Here is a 27509-nt window from a genome sequence, read left to right as displayed (position 1 = left end):
TTTTAGATATTTGTTTATTAGGAAAAATTTTAACAAAAAATCTTTCAAGATAAAAGTATCGATGATTCTCTACTTTAAAGCGAAAATCTAATAAATTTATTAATTTTTCTCACCTCAACATTTCAGCTGTAGACTTTAAAAGGAATCCTTGTTGTTCGATTATCGCTAATTTCGAATTTGTTCGTAGATCGTAACTCCTTAGGGTTATCGTGTCCAGATCGTAAAAAAACGTTCCTTCTTTTTCAGGATTCTCCGATAAAATTTCATCCACCTTTCTCAACGCCTCCTTTCTCGATCTCGGGTCGAACACCCCACATATTTCGTGACAGGAATTTCGCAATGATTTCTCGAAGGAAAATCCTTTCGCTACTTGTTGACTGGTGAACGATGCGGCTTGTAGTACTTCGTTAAGTCTGGTCTGGTTGGCGTACAAGTTCTCGTAAATTTTCAATAATAAATCCTGCTGGCTCAGTTTCTTGATGCCGCATTTATTTAATAACGACCTCGTGTCTAGTATATTGTAATAAAGCCCGTCTGGCGAGGTGGGAATACTGATTTCTACACCTCTATTTCGCATAGCTCTGCAATCGCAAGACAAAGAGAAATTCGTTAAAATTACTACTTTTGTAATCACATTCTCCTATTTTATATAGAATACACTTTACTTTTTTAACAGTAAGAATATAATCAATCAAGAAAAATTCAATTTATGAAATTGTTTGATAATTAAATTTTATACCGCCACTTATATTCTTATACATATTCTACATATATGTATGTACATAAGTATATTATTAACTCCCGCCATTTCTAATTGTAAAATTTGTATTCGTCGATTATACAAGCTCTTTTAAAACATTTTTATGTTTCGTTGATACTATATACGATTAATATTTTTCCATTACCTGGAAATTTCTCCGTGACGAGGATTCATGGTAAGAAATAACCGAAAGTTCTTATGGGGTCGGACAGTGAACACATTTCCTTCGTCATCGACACCTTTCTCGCCTATCGTTAAAGCACCATTAGGTTCCAGTAGTCCATTTAATCTATCCAATATTGCTGGACTGCAAAGATTAACTTGATCCAATAGCAACCAGGTACCATTTTTTAGACACTGATAGAATTAATATTATTTAATAATTTTTAATTGATAACATTTCTAAATAATACATCATCATAAATCCTCCGAACAATTCTAGAATTTTAAGTGCAACAAAGAAGATGTTTACCTTCACAAAAACACTGTCAACCCACTCGAATTTTCCACCAGCATTCAAACATTTATCTTTTTCCACAGTGATCGATAGATCGGATAGATTTTTCTCGATTTCTTGCAATTCAAATTTACAGGAAACTTCCAATGTTTTCATGGCTGACACCAGTTTCGATAATTCCTCGGTTTTACGTAAAAACAATTTCGTTTCCGTCAACATTGTCGTCTGTATTGTTTTCTCGTCATCTGCATTCGAATGAAAACTTATTGCACAAGATTCGTAAATGAAATTAAAACGTAGACAGAAATAATGAAGTTTTTCCAATGAAAATTAATCCAAATACGAATTTACCCGAATTCTTGTTTCTTACGTTCAATATTATACTCAACTGATATTTATGACACTTTTATGTAAAAAGTATTAATATTAACGACTTACTTTGTGCAAAATTGAATTTATTAAATTAAATCCTATTTGTATATATGAAATTGTATAAGAGTGGGTTTGAAGTACCTTTACATAGATGTCGAACATTTTCTAACAAACCATGAAAATGAGCTACATGATCCAAATTCTCCTCTTTCAATTTCTTTCGCAAGATTTCGATTAATAATGTTTCCGTGCGTTCCAGCAATTCTTCGAAGTGTCGATCGTAATCTGTCTACAACACAAAGAAGAAAGAAACTTTTTCGTGGTTCTTTTGCTCGCAGAAGAGTTCTATTTGTTATTGAAAATTTGTACTACTGGTATCAAGAATATGTGGTCAAGTTACTACTATATGTATTCATACCTCTAATTTACAAACAATAAGAACTCAACTATAGTACTATTATAGAAGGTGGTTCAAAAATTCTGTTCACTTCCAATATCGTTCATATTTTAAATAAAAAGGCGTATCGGTTACAAATAGCGTAGAGAAAATTTCAAGGTCAACTTTATTACTTTCCAAATTAAATGTTCAGTGATTTATGATAGAATACGATCGAATGTAAATATTCAGGTAAACAACTCCAAATCTATTAGTTTCAAGATACTTTTGTTCTCAAAATTCATTGCGCTATTGCATCCTGCTATATGCCGCTGGCAATTCCATTAAAATAAAAGCAAAGTTTACCGTTCGAGTTTCCTCTACATCCTTACCTTGTATACGAAAAGTTATTTTCCATCGTTCAAGAAATTCGGTTACGTTCTCATCGATTTAATGCAGTAAGAAAACTACAATAAATCAATTTCGAACCGAACTTAATTTAGCACATAAATTTATTGCGATACAACTATCATGTTATCAGGCTTGTTAGACAGAGAATGAGGGGAATCCCAACAGTAAAGATGGACGCCGAAAAATCCATACTTCGGAAGATAGGGTCAACGAAGACGCATCAATCACTTTTCGACCTCCCAAGAATAATCCTAACGAATACCTCCTCGAAAAAGAACTCCTCGCCTTTTTCGTTCTTTTGTTTATATAGAAGGTGGTCAAATGCCTTACTTACAATTAGTTCCGGAGTCGGAAATATTATCGAAGAATGATTGCCATATGGTGGTAACGATTTCTTTGTTCATTTTCTTTTATAAGTAAAAACAAAAATTACTGATCAATGTATCAGAAAGGTTTAACGTTAGAATACCTTACACAGGATACCTAATTTCATTCTCTAAAACCACGTGCCTTTTGGAAACTACGTCGAATCGATAGAAACTACGTTTGGGAGGTTGAAGGAGTTCAATAGGGACGTTAGTTTGTCACTGGGTGGAGACGTTAATGTTAGTTCAAAGTCATTTACGCTTTTTTTTTCAACACCATCTAACAAATTTCGTCGAAAAGTTGGTAAAGCGTAACGGATGAATTTAGCCATAGCGATTTTTTAAAAATTTTATAAAAAAAATTCAAAATTAGATTAAAGGAAATTAATTGGAATGCGGTAGAAATTTTTTATTTTTTATGTGTGAAAAACGATAATACTGATAGCAATTATTTCAACGTTTCGGTCAATATTGATTTCCTCGTTCAACATACAAGGAGCAAAAAAGAGGAAAACAATAATTTTACAGTATTACGAAAAAAATATATATAAACTGATGGTTTGCATAAGATATTCTTAAACAAATATAGAAAACGAGAGTTTCGTATCATAAAATATTTATTTTATAATAAATTTATTTTCCCAGGTTTTCTCCAGCACTGCTTTCAAGTTAATTTGAATATGTAATGCACAATTTTTCAGTGACGATCTACTCTGCATGTTAACACACACAAACTTTCCACCCTTTTACTTCCCTGCGATTGATTTTTCATGGCACTGCAGAGACCGCATCTCTTTTATATATAGTTTATAGACAACATTTCGTTTTACCTTGTTCCAAACTGAAAGATTCACGAATGCTATTCATTTACCCTTTTTCTACTTACTTACATAATCCAATACCTTACTGGATGTAAAGCTGCACGATCACATGTGTGCAAATTTGTTCAGAAAAAAATTAAACTCGTAAGTACAACTTTGATAAACACATGAACGACGTTTTCTAAAGCAGATTACATCGTTTGAATGAAAAAATTATTCTAGCCTTTCCTTGTCAAGAACCAATTTTTGTTTATCGATATATGTGTGTGTGTGTCGACCTAGCAGAGTGAATCCTGAAGGTGGCGTGTTTGAGAGGCGAGGACTGAAACTTTTGCTAAATTTTAGAATTGGCAACTGATGTCTTCGCAGGCTAGAGCGTTTATTTCAATTTATCGGCAATCAGCAAGCCACAGCTATGGGTCAATTGACGTCACAGTGAGAGATGACATGTTGGAAACAACCACAGGTGTGATACGTTTCAACTCTTAAAGGTCGATTTATATTATCTGTTCAGATACGTTTCATATTCGACAAATAGTGAAATGATGAACAGTAGTATACAATGTATGTATACACACGTTTTTTTTTCCAATAACTGCATTCGTTGGAAACAGAACGTGCCTGAATGGATAATATATAAATCGACCGTAAAACGTAAAATGAAAAGTGGAGGGAAAGGAACTTCGCGCTGATCACATCAGCCGGTTTACGCATGCGTGTTTGCTACCTCATTCTCGCTTGGCCGAATAATAACTCAACGCTTGCGAATTATTTCACGCTCAGTGATATAGGCCAGCCGTTGTAAATGGGTAAACTGGAAAATCGTGCGATGTATATATTCAGGTGTATCTTTCACCCTCGAAGAGCTTTGATACTTGAAATTTAGAATTTTTATCGAATAGGAGCTGCTGTAGATCGAAATAGTTTGAGAACCGCTAGTCTAGATTATAGATTAATAATCCTTTCAAAGTACGTACTCTTCTGAAGACACAATAAAAGAGCGACCAACTTATGGAGATCCTAAGGCCAAGAAGAAATTGCATTCAGGGCGGTATTTCATTCTTTTTAATTTGTTTCTTCGCACCAGTAAGACTGAAAGGCATCTTCGTCCCCGTTAAATCTTCAAGGCCTTTTGAATACCGCGCCAGAGAAACGAAATAAAGAATTTGTCATTAAAATAATTGAAAGGAACAGAGTTAATGTTGTTCCCATTGAAATAATTGAACACGTTCTTGGTGACGCTTTTATAGTTTGCGTTTTACAACCTCAAAATGCGACTGTTTTGCGTATAATTACATCCAACGCAATTTGTTTCAATTTAAATTATGAAGGAGTTAAGAGACGATTGTTAAAAATATATGTACACACAATAGTAAAATAAAAAACGATTGCATCTCAATTGTTTAAACTTCCTGCTCCACAATTCATGCTCAGATGATCTTTTTTTAAAATGCATACTGTGTATTTTTCACAAGTATGCATATGATCGTATGCACATCAAAATATTATATGTACACATTCAATATTTGAATTTTTGAATATAATAAACAAATTATATTTTTCCAGATAAGAACGTTGTATTTCTTTGACTTCAATAGTAACTTTCAAGTACAGTAGGAACTCCTGTATTGTGTTTACCTAATATATATTGAACGCTTTATCTTATGTGTGTACACCATGTATCGTGTATGGAATTTAATATTTAACATTGTAATTAATACACTCTGAATAATTATGTAAAAAAAGAAAAGCCTGATAATTTTCACAATAGAAATTAATCAAAGAAACAAATAACTGACTGTAAATTCACTATAAAAGTTTGAGAAACTCAATGTACACAGAACACAATATAACGTAATTACCAAAACGAAATGTTTAACGTTTCTCTCGGGGGAAGAAGTTTGTTTGAGACTCGGAAAAAAAGTACAAACCGCAGACTATAGGAAAGAAAAAAAAACTAGAAGAAAACTTCTGATGCATAAAATTGAAAAATGCGGAATTGCCGACCGGTTAACAAAGCAAATGGAGAAATGGAAACGAACGCTCTAGAACCTGACTTCGCCCCGAAATGGAAATTAATTAATTCCTCGCTGTTCTGCGTAACGAGGTACTTTTCTATCTAAAAATGGGATCAGGCAAATTTCATTGTCTGATTAATTTTATTAAAATTCTTCTATCTTTATTCGTTCAAAAATGAACTTTATTGCGACTATTTTTATCTACATGCGTTCAAAGATGAAATGACTTATTCAATGTTTTGCAAAAATTTCGTATTGTAAGCGGTGAATGAAACTACAATATTTTGTTTACTATACAATTACGACAAACTGTTGTGTAGCAATATTGAATCATGTATTAAATCATTCGTGTAGCTTATAATCTCTGCCTTCAAAAACCTTCAAAGTGCTACATAAGCGATTTTAAGTATTTACATTACAATTTAAGATCACGAATCTCATTACGTTAACTTTGATCCAATGTTCAACCATGTTACTTTAGGGTAGTAGTATAGATAATACAGTATTTCACAAGTAATCTGAAATACCGTTCAGAACCACGAATCTTATTACTCGAACTCGGATCGTAAGTTCAATCTTCTTACTTCAGAATCCTAGTAAGACCGTGCAGGACTTGACAAACATGCTCACACTGCGCTCATTTTTATCCGATTACGTTCGATCGATTCCTCTCATTAAGAAATTTTGATCATAAAACTGTGCAATCAATTGAAAAGCTCTTCCAAATTTAAAAAGACAATCAATTTCTTAGATTTAAGGAAGAATATGAAATTGTTAAAGTAATGTAAAGTGAAATCATGACATCAATTGAAGTACATACCAAATGTTTGTATAGTATTACGGATGTTTGAAAGCAATGAAGTCGTCGATGTTTAATTAACTTTAACATCGTTCGCGATAAGATCAAAGTAACCGAAGAAAATTCTTAAACTAATATTGAACATTGAAATTCGATACAGAGAGTAAGCAGAATGTAAATCAATTTCTTTGTAATTTCTGTCGCAATCCAACCTGAATTGATCGGGAGGGTCAATTTCGGAACATGAAAGGGAATTGGAGGAGAGATACGACAGTATAAACCCACGTCTAATTTGTCTTTCTGTGTGCCTCGGATTAATTAACAAAATTAGCTTTGAGACATCCTTCGAATTTAAAGGCTAAAATTCTAAAGGTAATTCTCGCACTTTAGTACACATAATAAGAATAAATGTTTTATAATCCAAATATAGGCGTATGTTGTAAAAATTTACAGTAATTTTTAATCATCTACAGTCTACAACATTAGTAATACACCTTTTGCAAATGTTTACTACAATAATTCATTTCTACTTGTAAATGAAATTGATCAGAAATTGTTAAAAACTTTTGAAGTGAAAATCTATATAATCCAGTCTATAATACAATCATCGAAACGTTAGACGAATAGAAGCACCAAGTTTTTCATTTTTAGTAAACTATATAGTTTATATGTATTGATATTGACAACACTGACAACACTGTGATCACTATTTTAAACATAATAATAAAATTGCAAATAAATAAATACAGTGTTCATGACGGAAGTGTAAGTGTTCATTTCATAAACAAATGTTAACAAAACTTTTTCATTATTAACATATATCTTACTTGTTTTTACAATAGTTCAAGACAAATGTGACTTGTAGGATTAGGTGAAGTATATATTTATTTACCTACTTCTGAAAATTTAATTTAATTTTCTAAATTTCCTTTAAACGATCCCCTACTTATTTTGCCAATTGAAGCGTAAACTTTAAATACCTACAACCAGTTTAAATGCTTAAGTTGACTTTTTATCGATCTGTCAAATAAAATATACCATTCGCGTCCACAAATATTGATTTAAACAGTTTCGATGGTCGTATTACTTGAAATACGCTTCGTAATATTCCCTCGATGAACTTAAATTGAACTCACACGAGACAACTCAGAAAATGTGGATACGGCGTTACCTCGCTAACTGATCGAATTTTTCCTTACACAGCTGAATCGAAATCATCCCCGTCCCTACTGCTGTATCTCGGTCACTCTCGACATTTACCCTCTTGTCGTGTACGGTATGTCCGAGGTAAAAAATAAAAAAAGAAAATAACCACTACTTTTTCCTAGTAACTAAAAAGGGACGGCCTGACTCGCGATTAATTAATTAAATAATACTGCAGTACAAATGTTATAATTCTGTACACACACAAATATAGATGATCCTGATGCTACAACCTCTTTGAAAAGCAAAATGGAGAGAGAAAATATCTCCCTCGCTCGAGTAATACTTAAAACACACCTTATAAATACTAGATACTGGCACGTATTAGTGATCTTGATATCGCATTAAGAGGGCAGATTGGTAATTTCAGATAAAAAGGTACTCGTTTCACATTTTCTTAAAATACATACCCTTGAGAATAGGTATATTCTGCAAATTTCATCGTAGAATTCAAAGATTGATCATTTTCTAAAATTTCGAAGTGAGTCGAACACGTTCGCTTAATGTACAATATAATGTACACCTATTCGTTTAAAGATTTTATGCAATTTTAAATCCGTATATGGATTAATCGCAGTACGAACAATTGAAAAATACGTTGAACACGTTCAAATTAAGAATGGTTATACCACACACATTTTGAGAAACGAACGTATCTTTCTTAGGGTGTCTCAAAACGAAAATGTGTGTATGTGTAATAAACTTTCATATAGCACGAAATGTATCGCTAATTTTTGTTAAAAAGCATCCTGATGAAGATATATTCCTTTATCAAAATCGTGAAACACGGTCGAGAAAAAGTGTAGAGTCTTCGCAAATGATCATTTCGAAACTACTTGAGAAGTATGATTACACACCGCGTGTGCAAATCCCAATCAGGATGGTTTTAATTTAGAAATCTATCGCGAATACGCGCGATCTGTTAAATGTGGAGAAGGAACCCAGAACCAGACGTGCAATTAACTTTATACATTTCGCGCAATTGCACACAGGAACCCGTCATTTTCGCTGATGAAAATACTTTTCCTCTTCGTTTTATTGTTTTCAAAGAAGTAATGAATTGGAAGCAGGAATACGGGTGTAAATTTCGAGCTTAAGATATTCCTCCTCTTCGCTTCGAAGTCTGAAAAGTTAACGCGAAGAGCCGACACGAGAGGTATTTTCCTCGAGAACCGGCATTCCCAGCGTCTTATTATTGGATTCGAGGTGAGACCAGTGCTCGACGACGATTGAACAAGTGCAAACCATAATCGACCGACACTGTCCAAATTCCTTTTACTCATTGTACCACATTCTGTTTAACCCTCGACCGATCTCTTTTTCCTTTTAGAACACATTGTATCAATAGAAATTCGACTTGTGCGAAAAGCGACTGAATAAATTAACCGCGTACGATAAGAAGAAATTTATTTTGAAAATTCCAAAACATTTTTCCTAACGTATTATTTACGATACAGAAAAGAACGGACATTCTCTCAATCTTTATTTCGACAAAAATTGTATTATTGCTCGATATCTCGTATCTATTAAAATATTTCATCCTTGAATCTTTCTTTTTACAATTCTATCGTTTCCCAGTCGCTCGACGAAAGATTCAATTAATATTCAATGCCCGAGTATGATACACATACGCACGCTCGAAAATGAAATCATAAGGCAAACGGTTAACACTAACAGTAATGAAAGAAACCGCATAGGCGACGCGTTCGAAATCCGCACTTAATTTCCGAACAACCTAATATTATTAGAGAGTCAAGCCACCATGGGTAATCCGAGGCGTCAGAATTTATCCTGGAGGATGAGTCGGATGGTTCGAACCCCCGAGTGCCACTAGACGGACCGTCGGTATCCCTCTGTTCATCCACCCACTGCCGCTTTCACGAAACAACACCGAGAACACGCTCGAAATACGCGCGCGCGCGCCGATCCGGGGGGTGGAGGGAGTGTGCATCCTCGGGTATCAGGGGCTCCATCCACTTGGAACTCAGTCGTCTCTTGCATCCCGTGCCGAGAGAACCGAAAAACCCTGAAATCGCGACTGTCCTCGCTTTTTCATCCCCATCAATCCGTCTTCATCGCTTTCCATTTTTCGTCCTTTGCTATCCTCTGCAACAGAGGCTCCTGTAAACGAACGAGAAACGTGGCGTCGGCGGCGTCAGCGAAGGAGGAGGCGGCGGCGGCGGTGGCGGCGGCGGCGGTAGCGGCGTCAGCGGCGGCGGTGACGGCGGTGACGGCAGCGGCGGCAACGGTGGCAGCGGTGGTCAGAGGGTGGTGACAGTTCTCATTGTAAATATGGTGAATTTTGACGGAGACACACCCCCGGAGAAGACGTGACACACGGGGATGATAGGATGGCCAATTATTAGCTCGGCTGGATTTAAGTCCCGGAGGAAGGGACGCTCTTTTAGGGAGGACAGGGTGAGGACACCTTACGAGGTAGTTGATCTTCCAACGGAATATCTGGGTTAATGCTTTATTGGGTATTATTACGCCGCGGCACCGCTTGATTAAGTGGAACAATAAAATTTGCCATTCGTTAATGAATTATCGCCACGTTCGTGCTTCAAAGCGACATTATAAATGTATCGACGAAAATTGTTTTTTTTTTTTTTTTTTTTTTTTTTTGAATAACATAAAAGTTCTTTGCTCTGATTAATATCGAATAGTAAGTTATTCGCATAAATGTATTTATGGGACATATTTTGCAAATCTACCGATGTTCTGGTGTCATTTTATCGTAAAGCAAGGCAATGTATATTTTCATGGGATCTCGTAGATTGATTCTTATGCTTAGTAGTATACGTTTCATTCCATAGTCTTGTGTTTATTTTTAGTTTTAATCGTAAGATATTTTCGTTTGTGGAAGAAACATACTGGAAACGTAAACGGTTAATTAAACAAATTTCTTTTATTTCTATTGCATTTTTGTCCAATAAATACACGTATGTTTGTTTTCTTTTTTAATTTTGTTTGCTCATTGTGCTTAATTTTAGAGCTGAAGTCCAAAAGAGATGGATGAGCAGTGAATGAAAGTTTAATTTTGCTTTTATGTCAAAGAAGCTTACATTACAGTGAAAGAAATTTGTATTAAAATTTTTGACTCCGTGCGAATTCAATTTTGTTGAAAAGTATGTTAATCCTTGCCGTTTAACGTTCCTGGGAAAGTTAAATGAGTTTTTTATTTCGATGTTCTTAAAGAATTCATCACGATGAACGCTGTTGATATCGATACTGAATTGTTGCGAAGACTGAACGAAGAAGCGTAACGTACCACGTTGTAAAGCTCAATGTTGGCATAATTAATCGGTATTCAAAGAAATTACCCTGAAAAGGAACAAAATTCTTGAAAATAATTTATCGTGAAATATTAAGATTCTATTCTCTGGCAATTTTAAAGTAACTGTAGAACTATATGATGAAACTGGTCGCGAAATTAATTAATTGAGATTAAAAATCCCTTTAACCAGCGATTAATTTTTTTTTTTTCAAGATTATCTAGGTAATTTTCAAATTTTTCTCCTTGCAAAAGTGTGTCATCTTACGAGAAACATTTACCATCAATTGAATGAACAGAGCACTTCAAACTAATTAACCTTCGAGTCAAACTTAAGGGAGCACGTAGGTCTTCGTCATAATTAACCTATAATTGATAATTATGTACTTTCAAAGCCAATATTGCATCACTACCATTTTAATGAGCCCTTTCAAATTTGTCACACTGTTAGCCAATTTTCAAGACTTTTACAAATTTGCAACTTTTCACGTATCGAATACGGTGTGCACGCCTTCATCATTTTAACCTACAATTAATAATTATGTGCTTTTAACGCTAGCTTTCAAATCTATTGCACTAACGGATATATTTAACAAATTATATAGTATTTAATAAATTAATAAAATTTAGTGAATCAAAACACTGAAATTACTCGGCATGATACATATAGTGAAAATAGCTTAAAGCTTTTGTTTACGCATTAATTTTCGATATTTGTACTTTAATTATTCAAACACAAATCCATAGAATCTTTATCTACAAATTATTATATTTCTTCTATTCAAGATTCTTATATACAAGAAATTTTATTAATATCGAGAAGTTGAATAAAATAAATTACAGAGCTTAGTAACCGCCATATTGTTTTCGCGCCAATTTAAGTCCTCTTCCACTACGTCGCCATACACATCAATTTTTCATTGATATTTTACCATCTCTTATGGTTTTTTTACATTTAAACCGACAGAATGTATAAAATATTACTAAAAAGTTTATATCTATATACTACACTTTACGAACAAATAGAGAAAGTAAAGACGCACAGCTGTTTCAATCGTTAATTCAAAACGTACAATGAATTTGCATAAGAAGATTAGACAGTTGAAAAACGAAATCGTGCAGATGGTACAGTCTCCTAACGTAGAATTAAATTCGTTCTACTTCAAGACTCCACTCAAACTTTTTAAGCAGCAAGTGAGAACACGAGCTTGAATTTACGAGAGGAAAGTTAACCCCTTGTTAGATTTAATGCTGTTAGCTTTAGAATCTCCGCGTCGCATCTTAAAAATATTTCCAGTTTTGTTTCCTTTCTATGACCTCCTGATTGCAGCAATCAGCGCTTGGAATAAAAGTGGTAGAATTCAAATGTGAATTGGTCCGTTTTTCAAATTTGAAATTATAGAACTAAATTACAGCAATTACTTTTTGTAAAATTTACTATACATTTTACCTCTTCTTGCATATAATTTACTTTTTTTTTTAATTCTTACAACAAGCCTTCTCATTTTTCTAACAGGAATTCGAACTAATACCACAATACTCCCGAAGAGTCCTCAATGACTAGTGTATTTTGAACCATTCAGAGTCAAGATTTAAAAGTAGTGTGCCGAATTGCATAGTTAAATTTGTTAAGCATATTCTGAAGCGCTCATAGGTGTTCACCGCACGCAGTGCACTCGACTGAACGTTATAAGCGTCCGCAACTCTCAAAGGATTAATCGTTCAGTGGTAATTAATATTCCATGAAAGTGCATCTAAGCCATTCACATAAACAAAACATTACTCCTTGTTGCTTGAAGTGAATTTGACGATTCGGTGAATCTTTCCAAATATACACGGTTGTTGGGAAATTCTTTCACCGTGATATATGAACCTTGTGTGAAACAAGTTTCATAAAAGCACTTCATGATTCATTCGCGTCACGAATTTCTAAATACTCTTGCTTTAATATCAGTGCGGTAATAACTTTTTACCACCAACGAAATGAATATACACTTTTCTCAAAACTTGATAGCGTTAATTCCAGTTAACACGCTCGATATAATTCATTATTTTATACAAAATGAGCGATTCATTTGATGTTGTTCAATAGGAAACTTGTAACGATAAATAATAAATAGGAATAGCCATACTTTACAGTATTAAACAATCGTAACAAATATTTTAAGGGTAAATACAGTACCATTATTCGAGTAAGAATCAATTATGAGTACAATATATAATGGACTTTTTCTCGGCCATTTATAAGAAATACAATCACTTTCAATAAAAAGAAGTAGTTATTTTTTTTTTCAACCACATTTCACTAAGCAGTCAATTCGCACATCGTGTTCATTTTAATTTCCGATTGCAAGCTTTCGAATACTCGCACGGACAATCGTGTACATTCCAGAACATATAGCAGTCGATCTTAAATATTTCACGATCGTCGAATGTAAACTCGGCAACATTTTGCATAAACTTTAAGCCATGCTCGCAAAGCTTACAGACACTTTTGTGGCAAAACGCACAAAACCCACGCGAAGCACAACGAGAGGCAAAAATAGAACATAAAGGCGCGAAAAGGAAACGCTTCTTACTCTGTCCTTTTTTTTTCCTCGAAGGATATTTTTCGAGTGGAAAGAGAGCTTTCACCAGCAACGATATTCCCGAAGCGGCAAAGTTCTTCAACAACTTTCCAAAACTCGCACGATCGAACGACCCTACGTAGAATCGGCTAACTCTTCCCCGACGTGATGTTTACCGATTCCAGCAAATTTGTCTTTCGAGTTTGCCTAATTTCGTTACGGAGAGCGGCAGCAATTTGATCTCCGCTCCGGATTTCGCGGAGCGAAGATTGTCGCGATTGCTCTTCCACCGATACGATACCATAAGATTTGAATTTACCAGGATTTACCGAGACGCAAATTGCTAGTAATGCGATAAATCAGTCGTCGAGTACGAAATTGCAACTGTTACGCGATAATTCCCGATTTCAATATTCTTACATTTGGATTCGACCGATGAAATTCTCATCCCCAACTATTTACGTTTATTCAGCATGGCCGACCCATCGATTCGCGCGGTCGATGCACAGTGAGTCAAATTTCCTAAAACGTGGTCAAAATTCGAACGGCCAATTTATCTAGACAGTTATCCGCAATTTCAAGGCGAAAAATCGGGTCGACCATCGATTCGAGGCCAGGACGAGAATTTCTCCTCGAAGCTACTTGAATTCAAACAAGCAGCTCGAATAGGACAATGAGTGAGAAATGAATGGTCAAAACTTCAAAACGATGCTGTCCACATATCGTAGACACTAATGCAATATCAAATTTTCTTTATTTTTTGGTTATATATCTACGAAAGTATTATTAACGGAACTCTTCCGGTGAAAATTAATTTAACACCAGAACTACCAAAGGGGTCAATTTGACTTGCTCGAAACTTCTTTTTAAAATTATTCGATTATTAACGGTGTCTTTGCCTACAGTGTTCGTGGACAATTATCGAAATAGACAAATAATGGCACTCGTAAATTAATTTACCCTTTTCCCATCTAACTTCGAAGATACCTATGTGGTTTGTTGCAAATAGGAATACGCTCACTATCGGTAATATAATACAAATACTTATAACGAAAATATGTATTTAGACATAGTAACTATATCTTCGATTACGTTTACTCCTATTTCCCTAAATTGCCATGGATAACCTGTGTTCTACCCCAGTTTCCAAACAATTTAGAGCATAACAATAACAGGTGTGATAATAGTCTCTGGATATGATCGTGTAATGTGCACGAAAATACGCGGAATTACTATTTGCACCTAATAGCGGATTACACTGGGATTAATACAATCATTAATATATTTGCTCACAGTAATCATGTCTTGAACATTCTCTATGCTACGCGATTTGAGTGAACCAATGAAAATGGCGCGTAATCGACGGTTGGTCCAATAGCGATAACAGTAAATCCCATTAAAAAAAAACAAATGTACATTTTGTTGTCGCGATGTTATTATATGAATTAGACTTAATGATAGTCAAGCTGAGCTTTGCTATTACGTAACACTATACGTGTGTGTAAGTTTAATATCGTATAATAAACATGTTATCATGATTAATATTATTAGTACAGAGGATGAGACATTTCAAAATATAGAAGAGAAGTGGCATAATCGATCTTCTAAATCGAGCCTCATCGATTTCTTTGTTACTGATAAATATAAACAGCATCAAACGTTATAAGCATAAAATATATAAATATTAGGATATAGAAACAAAATGTTTCTACATGAAGAGATCTTGTTTAATGCAAACTACAGATGTTTACAAAAGTTAGAGAGCTCTGACGTAACTTTTGATTAAACTATTTTAGTTGATTGCAATCCAGCAGTATACCTTTAGTCTATATCTTTAAATTTGTCTAAAACTAGCATTATTATTCTACTGTTTATTTTCTTAACTCCTGTGTTAAAGAGAAAACAAATTCAACCATCGTTGATTGTTTATTTAAAAACATACCGATACTTCTGAAAACTCGGAAAAGACGACCCTGACGTTTTTTTTTTCGTGTGTATATTTGCAAATGGTTTTACTTATACATTTGTAAAATTAATAATACTCTTAATACCGATCTAACTAAATATTATGTATATAGAACAACATCGTAATTCAGTAACGACGATATTTCATTCCCACCATTTGAGTATTTTATTTTACGATTGGCAGATAATAAATATTATTCTCGTAATTCCTCTATCAACGGTTCATTTTTCTCCTCTCTGAAGAAGTACAGAAACGACGATTTTCACAGCGAAAAATCAATTGTACATTAATTTTGTAAAGTGGGTCACAAATACAATGGACGAAACTAGTTTCAATCTGCGAACACCGATTTTATGTGCATCGGATGTAAAATAAATCCAGTAAATCATTTCATCGGAAATATTTATTGGCTAAACGTTCGAAAGATTTATTTCACTCAACGACATATACAAACAGAACGCTGAAAAATTACGCGAGTTCGCGACACGGTAATTAATCGCACAATTTATTGGATGGACAAGGAAGCTTGCGGATAGTATAATATTTAGGAGATCGGGGACGCCACTATTTCCCCGGGGTAAAATAAAGACGAACAGGAACGAATTTACGGCAGGCATTTGTTCTGCATTTCCTTGGTTGCTGTACAATCGATGCGGAATTATCGTTAATTAATAAAAGAACCACAGCCACCGCCGTGCACGATTCACTGCACACGTGACGTAAATATTTAACCTGTGTCTGCATTTCTCTCATTGTTTAGAGGCAAAATCAAGTCTCTTTATGTTTCCCGTTCAATAGTTCTTTAGAAAGAATATATACTTTCATAAATAATCGTACGATTTAACCATAATTTCAAAACAGTGGCTCTCTCGAAGACTAAAAGTACCTTGATTTTTCTTTCGCGAAGAACACTTTATTTTTGATACATTTAATGCAGAAATTGGATTATTGTTTGAGCTACGTTTGTATAAAGCAGCGTTTATCACGATCCACGGGTCGTGGAGACAAAATTAATTGAAAATGAGCTTAGCTCACGGAAAATACTATTTCATTTTATTTGACCCAGTAACGAAATGGATTGTACATTACTGTATTAACTAATAGTACGAAAAATACGAGATTAGGAGAGGTTTGTGGATGCAGTCGTCAAAAACATCTGAATATGAATTTTCTTTTTTTAAATAGAATGCCCAGTTTTTACAACAGTATTCGGTAGAGTAATGAATTTTGAGAACAAAAGTATTAAAGTGCAACTATCCTGAGCCTAATAGTATCAGAGATATTCAGCTCCTCAAACGGTATCGATAACTCGATCGATCACTTTATGTAAATCACCTTATACGCGGAAATACATTTTCATAATAACTGGGAAAAACGATTTAAGTTGGTAGCTATTTAACGTCGTTAATTGTAGTTTTTGCTGTTTAAGTTTCAAAGTTTTAATAAACTAAACAAGATTTGAAACAGTTGCTACTGATAAATGTAATTATATATTAATACGAACTGTTATAAATCTTATTCATATAGTGTTCTTTCGTTAAAATATTTCTTGCGATATCAATTATACTTCTCGCTAAAATGTATAACGTCAATTTTGGTAAACAAAGAAAAAGTTTTGAGTAGTTGTGCGAAACAACAGTTTGAAACGAAGTAGAATAAATCGGTAACATTATGGTAATTAAGAGTGAACGTTCAAAATAATCATACGTAATTTTGTTTTCGAATAATCGATTAATTACAACATTTTTCAACAAGTTGACTACATCCTGTGTTCTTGATTTCTTTCAATTCGAAACATTGTTATAGATTAGTTAAAATGAAGGGAGTAAGTTTTTAATTTACTCCAGTTTCGATACCTAATGCTTTAACAAGAGTATCTAAATAGAAGAAAGGGTGTTGGCTTAAGAAATAAAACTTTAGAAAGATGATTTTATCCTTTCATTGTCGAACGAAGATCGAAGCGGATGGTCTATTGAATTCGATGCGAAGAACTTGAAGACTGAGATTGAATCAAACTGTTGAAGAATTAACTACAGTGCGCAAAGCGTCGTGTTCGACCGTACAGACGGATTTGCACCGGATAGAAAAAGCAATTGGAGCATTTGAACCTCGCGCATATTCGCTGAGGACCAAACTGACGCGAGGAATATTTTGCTTGAAAATCCCTTTTTCTTTTTCATGTGAATGAATCTTAAAATTATTTAATGTATTTTCTAGAAACTGATTCTAGTAATATTAATTTTAATAGCTAATAGTATAATTCGTAATATACATACATACAATGTTGGTAAATAAAATCAATAAAAGCGATAGCTGCTATCTACTGCACGCCATGCGATTAAAGATTAAAATTGCAATTTATTTTATTGCAAAAAATCGACACGCACGGTAATGTTATGATACTTTTCACACCCTGCAGACACTTCCTCCACAATGAAATTTTATTTAAATCTAGGTGCAACCGTGTTTCCACCTTATATTTATATTTCAATGTTTTAATTTGTCGACGCCCGCGGCGGTTATTTTTGACGTTAATGATCACGCGGAGTGTTGCTCTCATTCTAAATAAAATGTTTTCCTGCGGTTTATCTGGTTAAATTTCAAATCAACTTTTCTTATATTCTATATGAAACAACTCTGGCGCGTTATTGATTTCAACTTAATATTTATACTTTAAATTGTACGTGTACGGAATATTTTTTATCATCTTCTATTATTTACTCGCAACGGTGTTTTTCGTATACAACGATAAAATTTAATTGTGATATACGAGAAAAAAAATATATACTTTTTGCATAAACACAGTACCAATAGAAATAATAAATAATATATTTTATTTCGGTATAAATAATCATACATTTAATATTACTACACAAAGGATTACATTCACTAATTACTTTTTTATTTTAATTTATTATTATAGCGAAAATTTATACTTTGGAGAAGCAACTAAAAAAAAAATTAATTAAAAAATATTCATTGTATTTATTGTCGTAATTTAGTGACCGAACAAATTTTCATTATTTTGTGGTTGTTCAATTTTTACCCGCTCGAAGTAACTGAGAGAAAAAATATTTAGAGCATAATAATCTCCAGTAGTGTGGCTATCGTTCGATCGAAGCTTTTCATAAAATAATCATTTGTAACAAAATGGTTACCCCTTTTCTGTATAAAAATGTACAAAATGCTATAAAATACTTTTCTGTATAAAAATACTGTGCGACTCGATAAGTAGCAACAACAAATTACAACTTACAGTATTAGGGCACACGTACCAAACTATATCATCTGACTCAAATATCATATTTTGAGGTATTTACATGTCCCGTTGCATACACTATAATGAAACGTCATTTGCGATGCTATTGCTATCGTACGTAAAGATCCTTAATGCCACGGTGCTAATAACCCCCAGGATAATATCAATGGTGCACTTGCATATCATAACGTGACATTAATTGAATTTAAATTTCAATCTTATCTTTATGAGCAGCTGAATTTAGATTTCAGTGTCTTAATTTTAATTTCAAATTTCAGAACGAGATTTCAAGTAAACTTAAAATTGAAATGTATAATTACTCTGAGATGATCGATATTTTTTCTGCTTAATATTCTGGAAGTAATATTTAATACAAGTGTTTGTTATATTAAAAGGTTCAGAACGTAAACCGGTTTTTTAGCAATTTCTTGTTTTTGGTAACTGAAAAATTGTGCCAATATTACAATGTACACCCTATATACGACCAATAATTCATAATGAATATTTCATTGTGCATTTTTTATTGTTCACACAATACTTGCGTGTCACTCAAATATTTAAAAACTTCGAGAAATGCGATTACTTGGTGTTTCTTTTATCCAGTTTCCCGCTATACTGAACTTTCTAAAAATCTATACTGCTGCTACAGGTACTTTACAATATTCGACCAAAATTAACTACAACTTCGTCCGTCAACAAAATACTCATTTCCAAGCAAAACTGTATTAGAGTAAACTGGCCGAGCTTCTGAATTATTTAATGACACTACCGAGAACGTGTATACCGTGTACCACACAAGAGCTTGCATGTTGAATAGAGGTGTACACGTGTCCGAACAAAGAACGACGGTTTTCAATTAAAGAGGAGCCAATCGAGCGTTAATCGATTGACGATGCCAATAATGACGAGCTTATCGAAACGAGACAACGGTGTCGCCGTAAATTATTTGATTGAAATAATAACACGTTGACGCGCCAATTAAACCAGTGAAATAATTAACGATGCATAATTTATCCATACGTAGCCGAATAAGTGTTATCTATCCAATAAAAACCTACTGATACTTAAGGGGGATTTTTCCATTTTGAAGAATATGTATTTCTTATAAAACAAATGAAATAGCTACTACTTGGTAAAAATATACGAAATTTCATCTATTAATTTACTTACATATCAAAAATACAAATAAACGTTTATGAAATTTAAAAACGAATATTATATTAGTGATCACTCGAAAATTTAATCAGAATGATTGTAGTGATGGTTGGTACTAGAATAAAGAACAAAAAAGGGAAATGTAACAATTAACGATGATTCGAATGTACAATTTACATTGTGAAGATATATTTTTTTTCCATAGCAAACAAAACCGTTTTGAATTTTAGAGTAAGCAAAGACGTTTCGTTTGAAATTTATTTAAACTCTATTATGTGTTTTTATATGGAAAATAATAGCGAACCTGGGTCTAATGGGGAACTCTGATCCGTTGTCGCGAGATCATCAGTTGCCCACAGAACTAGTCTACTTAAGGAATAGTGAATAGTTCATGGATGTGTATATTCATAGTTAATTGTTTAATTTAACAATGAAGCGCGTTTCATATACTCACAGTGAACTTGCATGCTTTTAAGAATTTTTCACGTAGAGTGAAGAACGTCTGAACACTTTCAGACTTTAAAAGCAGATACAAAACACGTCGAGGCGAAACATTTTGATGAAAAGTGTTTGACGAGGAAACTGCTATTCCGAAATTCCTTTTCCATGAAAAATTTCACTCGCTCGCGGCAAGAAGAGAACAGAGAACATTTTGTTGACGGTTTTTTCACAAAGAATAGAGAAAATTGAACTGTAAGCGACCGTCTTGAATTTCTCTGTAGCGCTTTTCAAGGCGATCCGATATCTTCCTGCTTTTAAGATCCTTTCAGGGTCCTTCAAAAGAATATAATCGATTTTCTCTCGTTCCTTTCACTCCTTCGCGTATAACACCTTACAGTTTCCGTGCCTTTTTTGCGCAACTTATCGATTCTGACTAATAATAGAATCCTTATACGAATTATTGAATTATTGGCAAGTATAATATAATAAAATATTAACGCGCCAATGAACTATTTTAAGGACGCTGAATTTCAATCTTTAAAGAATTACTATGTGCACAGAAATTTAGTAAAAAATACAAGTGTCAAATTTTCTTCTCAAAACACTAACTAACACATTGACTGTCGCATAACCTATTAGCAGACCGTGCCTTTTTATACTGAAACCTACTAGCATCTACGATTTCCCAAAAAACACAAACAAAAAACGGAAAATTAAAATACGCCACGGTTTTATTAATATATGTGCACTGAAAAAAAATCCGAATTAAACTGGAAACATTAAGAGTACCGACAGCTTTCGAATTTATATTTTACAAAAATATTCCGGAACTGAGCGTGTTAAAAAATGAAAACTATAATAGAGAATTGTGACGATAGGATACAAAAGCTGTAACGTGTCGAAAAAATTTGGAGCAACGAATTTTTGTCTCGGAAGTAAATTCGAAGTGGAATTCGATTCCTGAAAGCTATCAAGACTCAAGGGACCGGGAAACTTTTAGTGATTGAAAAATTCTCTGGGTCGTGAAATTACATAGTTCGAAAAAATACATTCGAGACTATATGACATGCACGTGACACTGATTGTCTTACAAACTGTACAAAAGAATTTTACTTAGAATTGGATATATTACTATATTTCAAACTGGACAGAAATGCTTCATTTGAACAAATATTTCAATTAAATCCGCAGTGAAAGAATGTGTCTACCAATGGACGCTGATTATTGAAAATATGTTATTATACATAGGATGTCCCGATTATCACCGGTCGATTTACTTTTTGAATAAAACTCAAACGGTTTAAGTAATCTTGATACTTATTTTTTATTTAAAAGTACAAACTTGGGGGTTAGTAATCGAACAAGATGTCTTTCAAATGGCGGCCCGTGTACTTTTCCATTATTAATTTCCCATTTGTCTAGATGACACATGTCAAGTTTCACGTTAATCGGTTCGACGTTTTAAAAATAGCGCGGAATTCAAATCGATCGGTGATGATTGGGACACCGTGAATACAAATTGAAAAAATTTGTTTTTTATCCGCAAACATGAGAAAGAAATCTATTTAGTGGCGTCCATGTATTATTATTCTTTTCATTACTTCTATTTTTATTGTTAATACTGTTATCATTATAATCATCGTCATCATTCTTATTATCACACGTATACAGACACAAAATATCTTATTGTCCGATAGTGATAATGTATCGATAGCGGTAATAATAGTACGTCGTCCCTTGAAAGAGCAATTGCAGAAAATGTAAGAAACTCGCAAATACCAGTATTTTTAGAAGAGTTACGATATAATACCAACAAGTTCTCGTTTATCTTCCGTGGGAACGAACAGTTTCGAATTCTTGTTGCATCCCCTCTAATCATTCTCGTTTCGTCCTCTTGCGACCCAAAAGAGAAATTTTCCCTCTTACGGAGTATAATCAGAATTGAAAACTTCTGGCACGAAAGAAAACTGTTAATTTAAGATAAACCCAAAAATGGAAATGAAACGTGTATGCTGAAACACTTCGAAGAATTTGCTCACAAAAGAATAATTGCCTTTCGTTCGATGATTCGTTTAATGTTACGCAATTGTCACAAATGGTTATGCACAGGGTGACGAAAAAGTAATAAAAATACAATCAAAAATTTATCAGTCAATAACTGCATTTCGCACGAAAGTATAGTCTAAATCAATTTGTAAAAGAATTCTCAGAGTAATATATTAAATTTATAATGCTACATACTGTATCAAATTGAAATTGACCAATAATTTAATGGTAAATTGTGTAATGTGTGATCTATGCGGATCTTTTGAGTTGCTCGATTGTTTCAAGCTGCTCTGTTTTTTCGAGTCGCTTGATTCTTTCGAACTGTACGGTTTTTTCGAGTTGTCGAATGAAATCGAAAGCCGAGTCTCAGCTCGGTACAAATTTCAAGCTACTTAACTATTCGAGTATCTCGACAACCCTACAAGTAAGTCGCGTTACGAAGTTAGGGGGCTTACTTGTTCCATCCTGTACGTCCACCGCCCTCCATTTTAACCAGTGACTTCCAGTGTTAACCAGGCACCGGTTAGTTCACAAAACTTTTAATAATCAAAATTCTTGGCATCAAATACACTCAATTCCGGCCCGTAATATACTACCCGAAATGATCTTTAGCGACAGTTAAGCACGTAGTTACAATCGCCATAATTGTTTAGCTAAATTGTCGCGTTCGATGGAATTAAAATTATTTACTTATTTTTTAATCGAAATCATTACTTTTCCCTCCGAATGAAACGATGTATTTCCCCCCGTAATGAATTACAAAAATTAGAACTTTTTTAAATACTTCCATACGAATTTATGGGGATTCTTTCCTGTTATTGGTCAATATGCAACTTGTGCATATGCATAATAATGTGCATTACGGAAGAGGCACTAATATTATTCCTTTTAAAGAACAATCGACCAAAAGGTAAGTACAGGATGATTGAAAATTATTGAAGAGATTCAAAACTTCATTATTCAGCGACTAAAAACTCTGAAAGTTCCTTTACAAATTGATTTAAATTACACTTTCGTGTGAAATGTGGTTATTGGGTAATAAATTTTTGAACGTGCCTTTTTATTACTTTTTCGCCACTTTGTGCACAAACACGAATGATAATTATCACGTGGCTTCAAACACACACGTTGAATTTCTCTTTTGAGTTCGTCTTAAATTAACAGTTTTCTTTCGCGGGAGGAAAAGTTTTTATTCCGATTATTCGCCGTAGAAGAGAAAATTTCTCCCGCGGGTCGCAAGATAGTGAAACGGGAACAATTAGAGGGGATTCAACAAGAATTCGAAGCTGTTCATTCCCACGAAAGATAAGCGAGAGCATACTGATATTATTTTGTAACTCTTCTGAAAACACTGATCTTCGGGAGTTTCTTTCACTTTCTGCAATTACTCTTTCACGAGTACAAAAATACTCTCTATCTGCCAACGAGGGGGTAAAACGAGTGGAAAGTATTGGTTCAATTTCTTTGGAAAGCAGGGAATGGTTTTAATTAACTTTGTGCGTCCTACAGAACGAATAAATTCATCGTTCGTTTTAATCAAAAAAATACTGAAATTACATAAAATGCAAAATCGTTTAATTCAATTACAGTTCTAATGTATTTATTTTTTTCTTTTCTGAAAATCTAAAAAAACTGTAAAACAACGCAACATGCAGGAAAAGATTTGCTATGAAAGCGTGGCAAGGAACTTGTCAAGAGATTTAATAGAATTGTATACCTCACGGAGTATATTCTTAACGAATTAAATATTTATAACGTACTCTTGATATTTTGTCTAGCGACGAACAAATTTAACATCGATATGGGCACACAGAAAAGATTTTATCACATTAACGGAAATTAATTTCATACGGGCAAGTTCATTGTATACCTTCGTCTTTCATAAGATGGTCGGCTTCTGTCGCGCGTTTCCTTCTGCAAGCAAATTGATGAGAGATTAACTTACGTGCTTCTTTTACGTGCAATTTAGAGAGATCTCCCGTTTGAGTAGCGACACTACGCCATCCATGGCGTTAATTATTTTTCGCACGTTCTGCTTTGCACCGTACCGTGCTCATCCCAAATTAACAGCACTGGCAACCATTTTAAAATCACAGTTTTCAATTTTCCCTCCATACTTCTTTTTTGTCGCGAATAATTCTCTCGATTCTCAGGTTTCACCAAGTTTCTGATGCGATCTTACTTGTGTTTTATTTGAAAAATTATTAATCAAGTACAAAGTATTGAACCGAGATGTTACATTACTTTAAGTAGTTGACTAATCTGAACAAGCTTCTATAGTATAGGTGCAAGTCCAATATGAAAGAATCAGAAGCTTCTAAAGCAGCACTCAGAGGATCGTAGAACTTTTCGTGTGATGCAATGCATTCGTAACACCCAAAGAAAAGTACTTGGATAGATGTCTTTTCTTCAAGTTCCTTTAAGACATGCCCAGTTCTGCCCTAAGTTCCATTACAAGTGTATTGGGCCATTGTAACAAGAATAAGAAACATCTTTAATCGATCAGAATTTATTTACACCGTTGAGAAATAATGGCCTCATTTTGCAGCGATGCAAGCTTACAATTAAGCCGGTAGACCATATTTGAATCCACTTATAAACAATCGTAAACAGTGGACAGATTTAAAAACTATGGCCTGTATAACTTCTCATAATGTATATAGTCCGCAGAATATCCTTCTGGAATAGTTTTTAAGCCTGTATCGCTGCCAAAGGTAGCCATATTAAATCGTACATTTTTATTATCTTATTTGCAGTGAAAATATAATCTAGTCGGTTAGAAATGATCATTTTTCTAACTTTTTGACAGTAGCCCAATATTTGTGAAAGATCAGTAGCCAAGTATTAGTAGCAGAACTCTTATCAAATGTACATGTACACTACTGGTTGTTAGTCAATGCTAGGAAAATAAATTAGGACCTCTATAATTACAAAGAAACGGGGTTAAAAATCATTGCAAGTATCGAGATTCGTGCAATTACCGGATCGATAAGGAGAAACCTCGTACACAGTAAATCTCCATCGGCTATAGTTACTACAACCTGTTACTTTCACCTCCAACTTCACTCGTTGTTAACGGATCATCTCTTTCATTTGTCAATACAGTGCAATGAACACGGTTCTCGTGCAATCATCACAGATTCCATTGTATAATGTACTCCAACAGCAACTACCGCTGTAGAATGAAGCGTCATGAAACCTATTTTCCGTAGGAATGCTTCTGCTAAAGTACAATTTAACACAGAGTTCGTAGGAAGTCTATCTGATTTTAATATCTTCCAACATTTGGTAGTCAAATTCATATTTAATCCTTCAAAACGATATACAGTCACCTTTCAGGAAACACGGGCCAATAGACACAATTTAATAATTGATATTTATGTGTCAAAAACATATTAAATTTTTTCGTACCACGCCTCTGTTGAGGTCTCCTCTGAACATTCGCAAAGTTTCAAAGAACTGGACAGTTTTGGTTATTGATGACATCTTTGGATGTCATGGAGCGTTTGAACTTCGAAATTGAAAGTTTTCTTTACGCGGAAAAATTTTAAATTTGTTACCTAAATGTAGAATAATACTTCATTGTACAGAAAATGAAGACAATATTAAAAGAACAATTTCAAAAACAATACCATAAAATGACAAATTTATATTATAATAATAAATTAAGTTCATGTATAAAGTTGTTAGGTCGACTTAGCTCGACGACTTTAAATATTACGCGAAATATCCATTCTAAGAAAATATGATTGCAACAGGAGTTATATGGTCTTACGGTTACCATAATAGAATACAATAGCACCTTGTAAGAAACATACTATTCTCGTTTTGAACAATTTTGGCCGGTCAAGGACAGTTCCCCGCCGGCTAAGACCGTCCTATTTTACCTCCTCTTTTATGCTATCATGGAGGGCCTGAGCATTCTTCTGTAGAGGGGCTTCTCCACTATAGTCCTAATCTCCAACTGAACGTTTGCACGCACAGTCTATGTCGCATTATGTCTTGCAGAACCAACTTGGAAAGGAAAAAGACATTGCGAGCAAAAGTATGATTGTTTCCTTTCCTTGTGAGATAGTCCTGCAATCGGCAATGTGACATAATCAGTGGATGCACGTTCGACTAAATATTGACGCGATATACAAAAAATGTATTTGTTATTTTTGTCAGCTGAATTCACCCTTAAAATTATGCACACATGCCTCTATGAACCATGTATGTTAAAATCAATACACAGTAACACCTCGTTATAATGTCACGCTTGCCCCTCGATAAAGCGTACCACATCATTCCTTCCATTGTTTACATTCTTCGACTCGAACGTGAGGTTCTCTCGGTAAAAATGAAATCAAACTTGGCAGTATCCGACTATGTTCACTTGCACGTTATACGATCAACTTTCTATTAGGTATAATTAAAAATAGTCCGAATACGATGGTATTTGATACAATGAGAAATATAAAACTTTTTAGTTTGAATTAGTAGCTCATATCGATACGCAAAAAATCGAAAAATATTACGACGGTAAAAAATTGTAACGAAAGAAAAAAAGACCCCGACAAATTAATCTATAGAGGTGGAAATATGAGTGCCCGATATTTTCACCGACCAACTGAATTTGAAAAGGTGGAACAATCTGTCTGGATCGTACGGATATAAAAATATGTGTTGGAACGTGGCCAAAATGGAAACCGTAATCGTTGAAATAGGATAGTTTAAATCGACTTCCATCTTATCTAATTTTTATTTCTTGCAAACCAGTTTTATACATCGGAGAGATCGAAATCATTTAATTCGAGGAATTAATTAAACAAGGTATGTCGATCAGCTTATTCAAATTACGAGCTTCAAGATGTACCTTTAAACTTTTAAATATTCGCATCTATTTTCTTAAGAGCTACTTATCCTACCGAAACGAGTTGCAATTAACCGATTGGAGAATAAAAGATCTAAAAAAACGATTCTCTGTTTTCGTTTACTCTTTAAAAACAACATCTAAGCGTTGAAAGAACATAAAATTCTGACAAATTGTCAGATTATAATAAAATTATTAATAATTTTTAAATTGTTATTTGATATGTAGTATTATTATAGAGTTTCTGAATATTCTAATTTTAATTTCGCAAAGAACAATTCAATAACTTTCAAGCAGCATTTTGCCTTTTACCTCAAGGAAATGAATTCTTATCTAGGACGCTTGGTATATATTGAATCTATATCGA

General features: G+C 33.9%; 1 protein-coding gene across 1 annotated transcript in view; it reads right to left on the bottom strand.

Annotated features, from left to right (window-relative positions):
* LOC143154935 (midasin) overlaps positions 1 to 27509 on the bottom strand; it is a 74966-nt gene that overhangs the window by 14033 nt on the left and 33424 nt on the right. Inside the window, exons 16-19 of the mRNA XM_076327046.1 lie at positions 1731 to 1878; positions 1233 to 1462; positions 906 to 1117; positions 114 to 581 (exon numbers count right to left, since the gene is read on the bottom strand). Coding sequence (XP_076183161.1) covers positions 114 to 581; positions 906 to 1117; positions 1233 to 1462; positions 1731 to 1878 — 1058 coding nt within the window. The remainder of the gene's footprint in view (positions 1 to 113; positions 582 to 905; positions 1118 to 1232; positions 1463 to 1730; positions 1879 to 27509) is intronic.

The sequence above is a fragment of the Ptiloglossa arizonensis genome, chromosome 2 (genome assembly GCF_051014685.1).
Source record: "Ptiloglossa arizonensis isolate GNS036 chromosome 2, iyPtiAriz1_principal, whole genome shotgun sequence".
NCBI classification, from domain to species: domain Eukaryota; kingdom Metazoa; phylum Arthropoda; class Insecta; order Hymenoptera; family Colletidae; genus Ptiloglossa; species Ptiloglossa arizonensis.
This window is presented reverse-complemented; position numbering and strand designations above follow the sequence as displayed.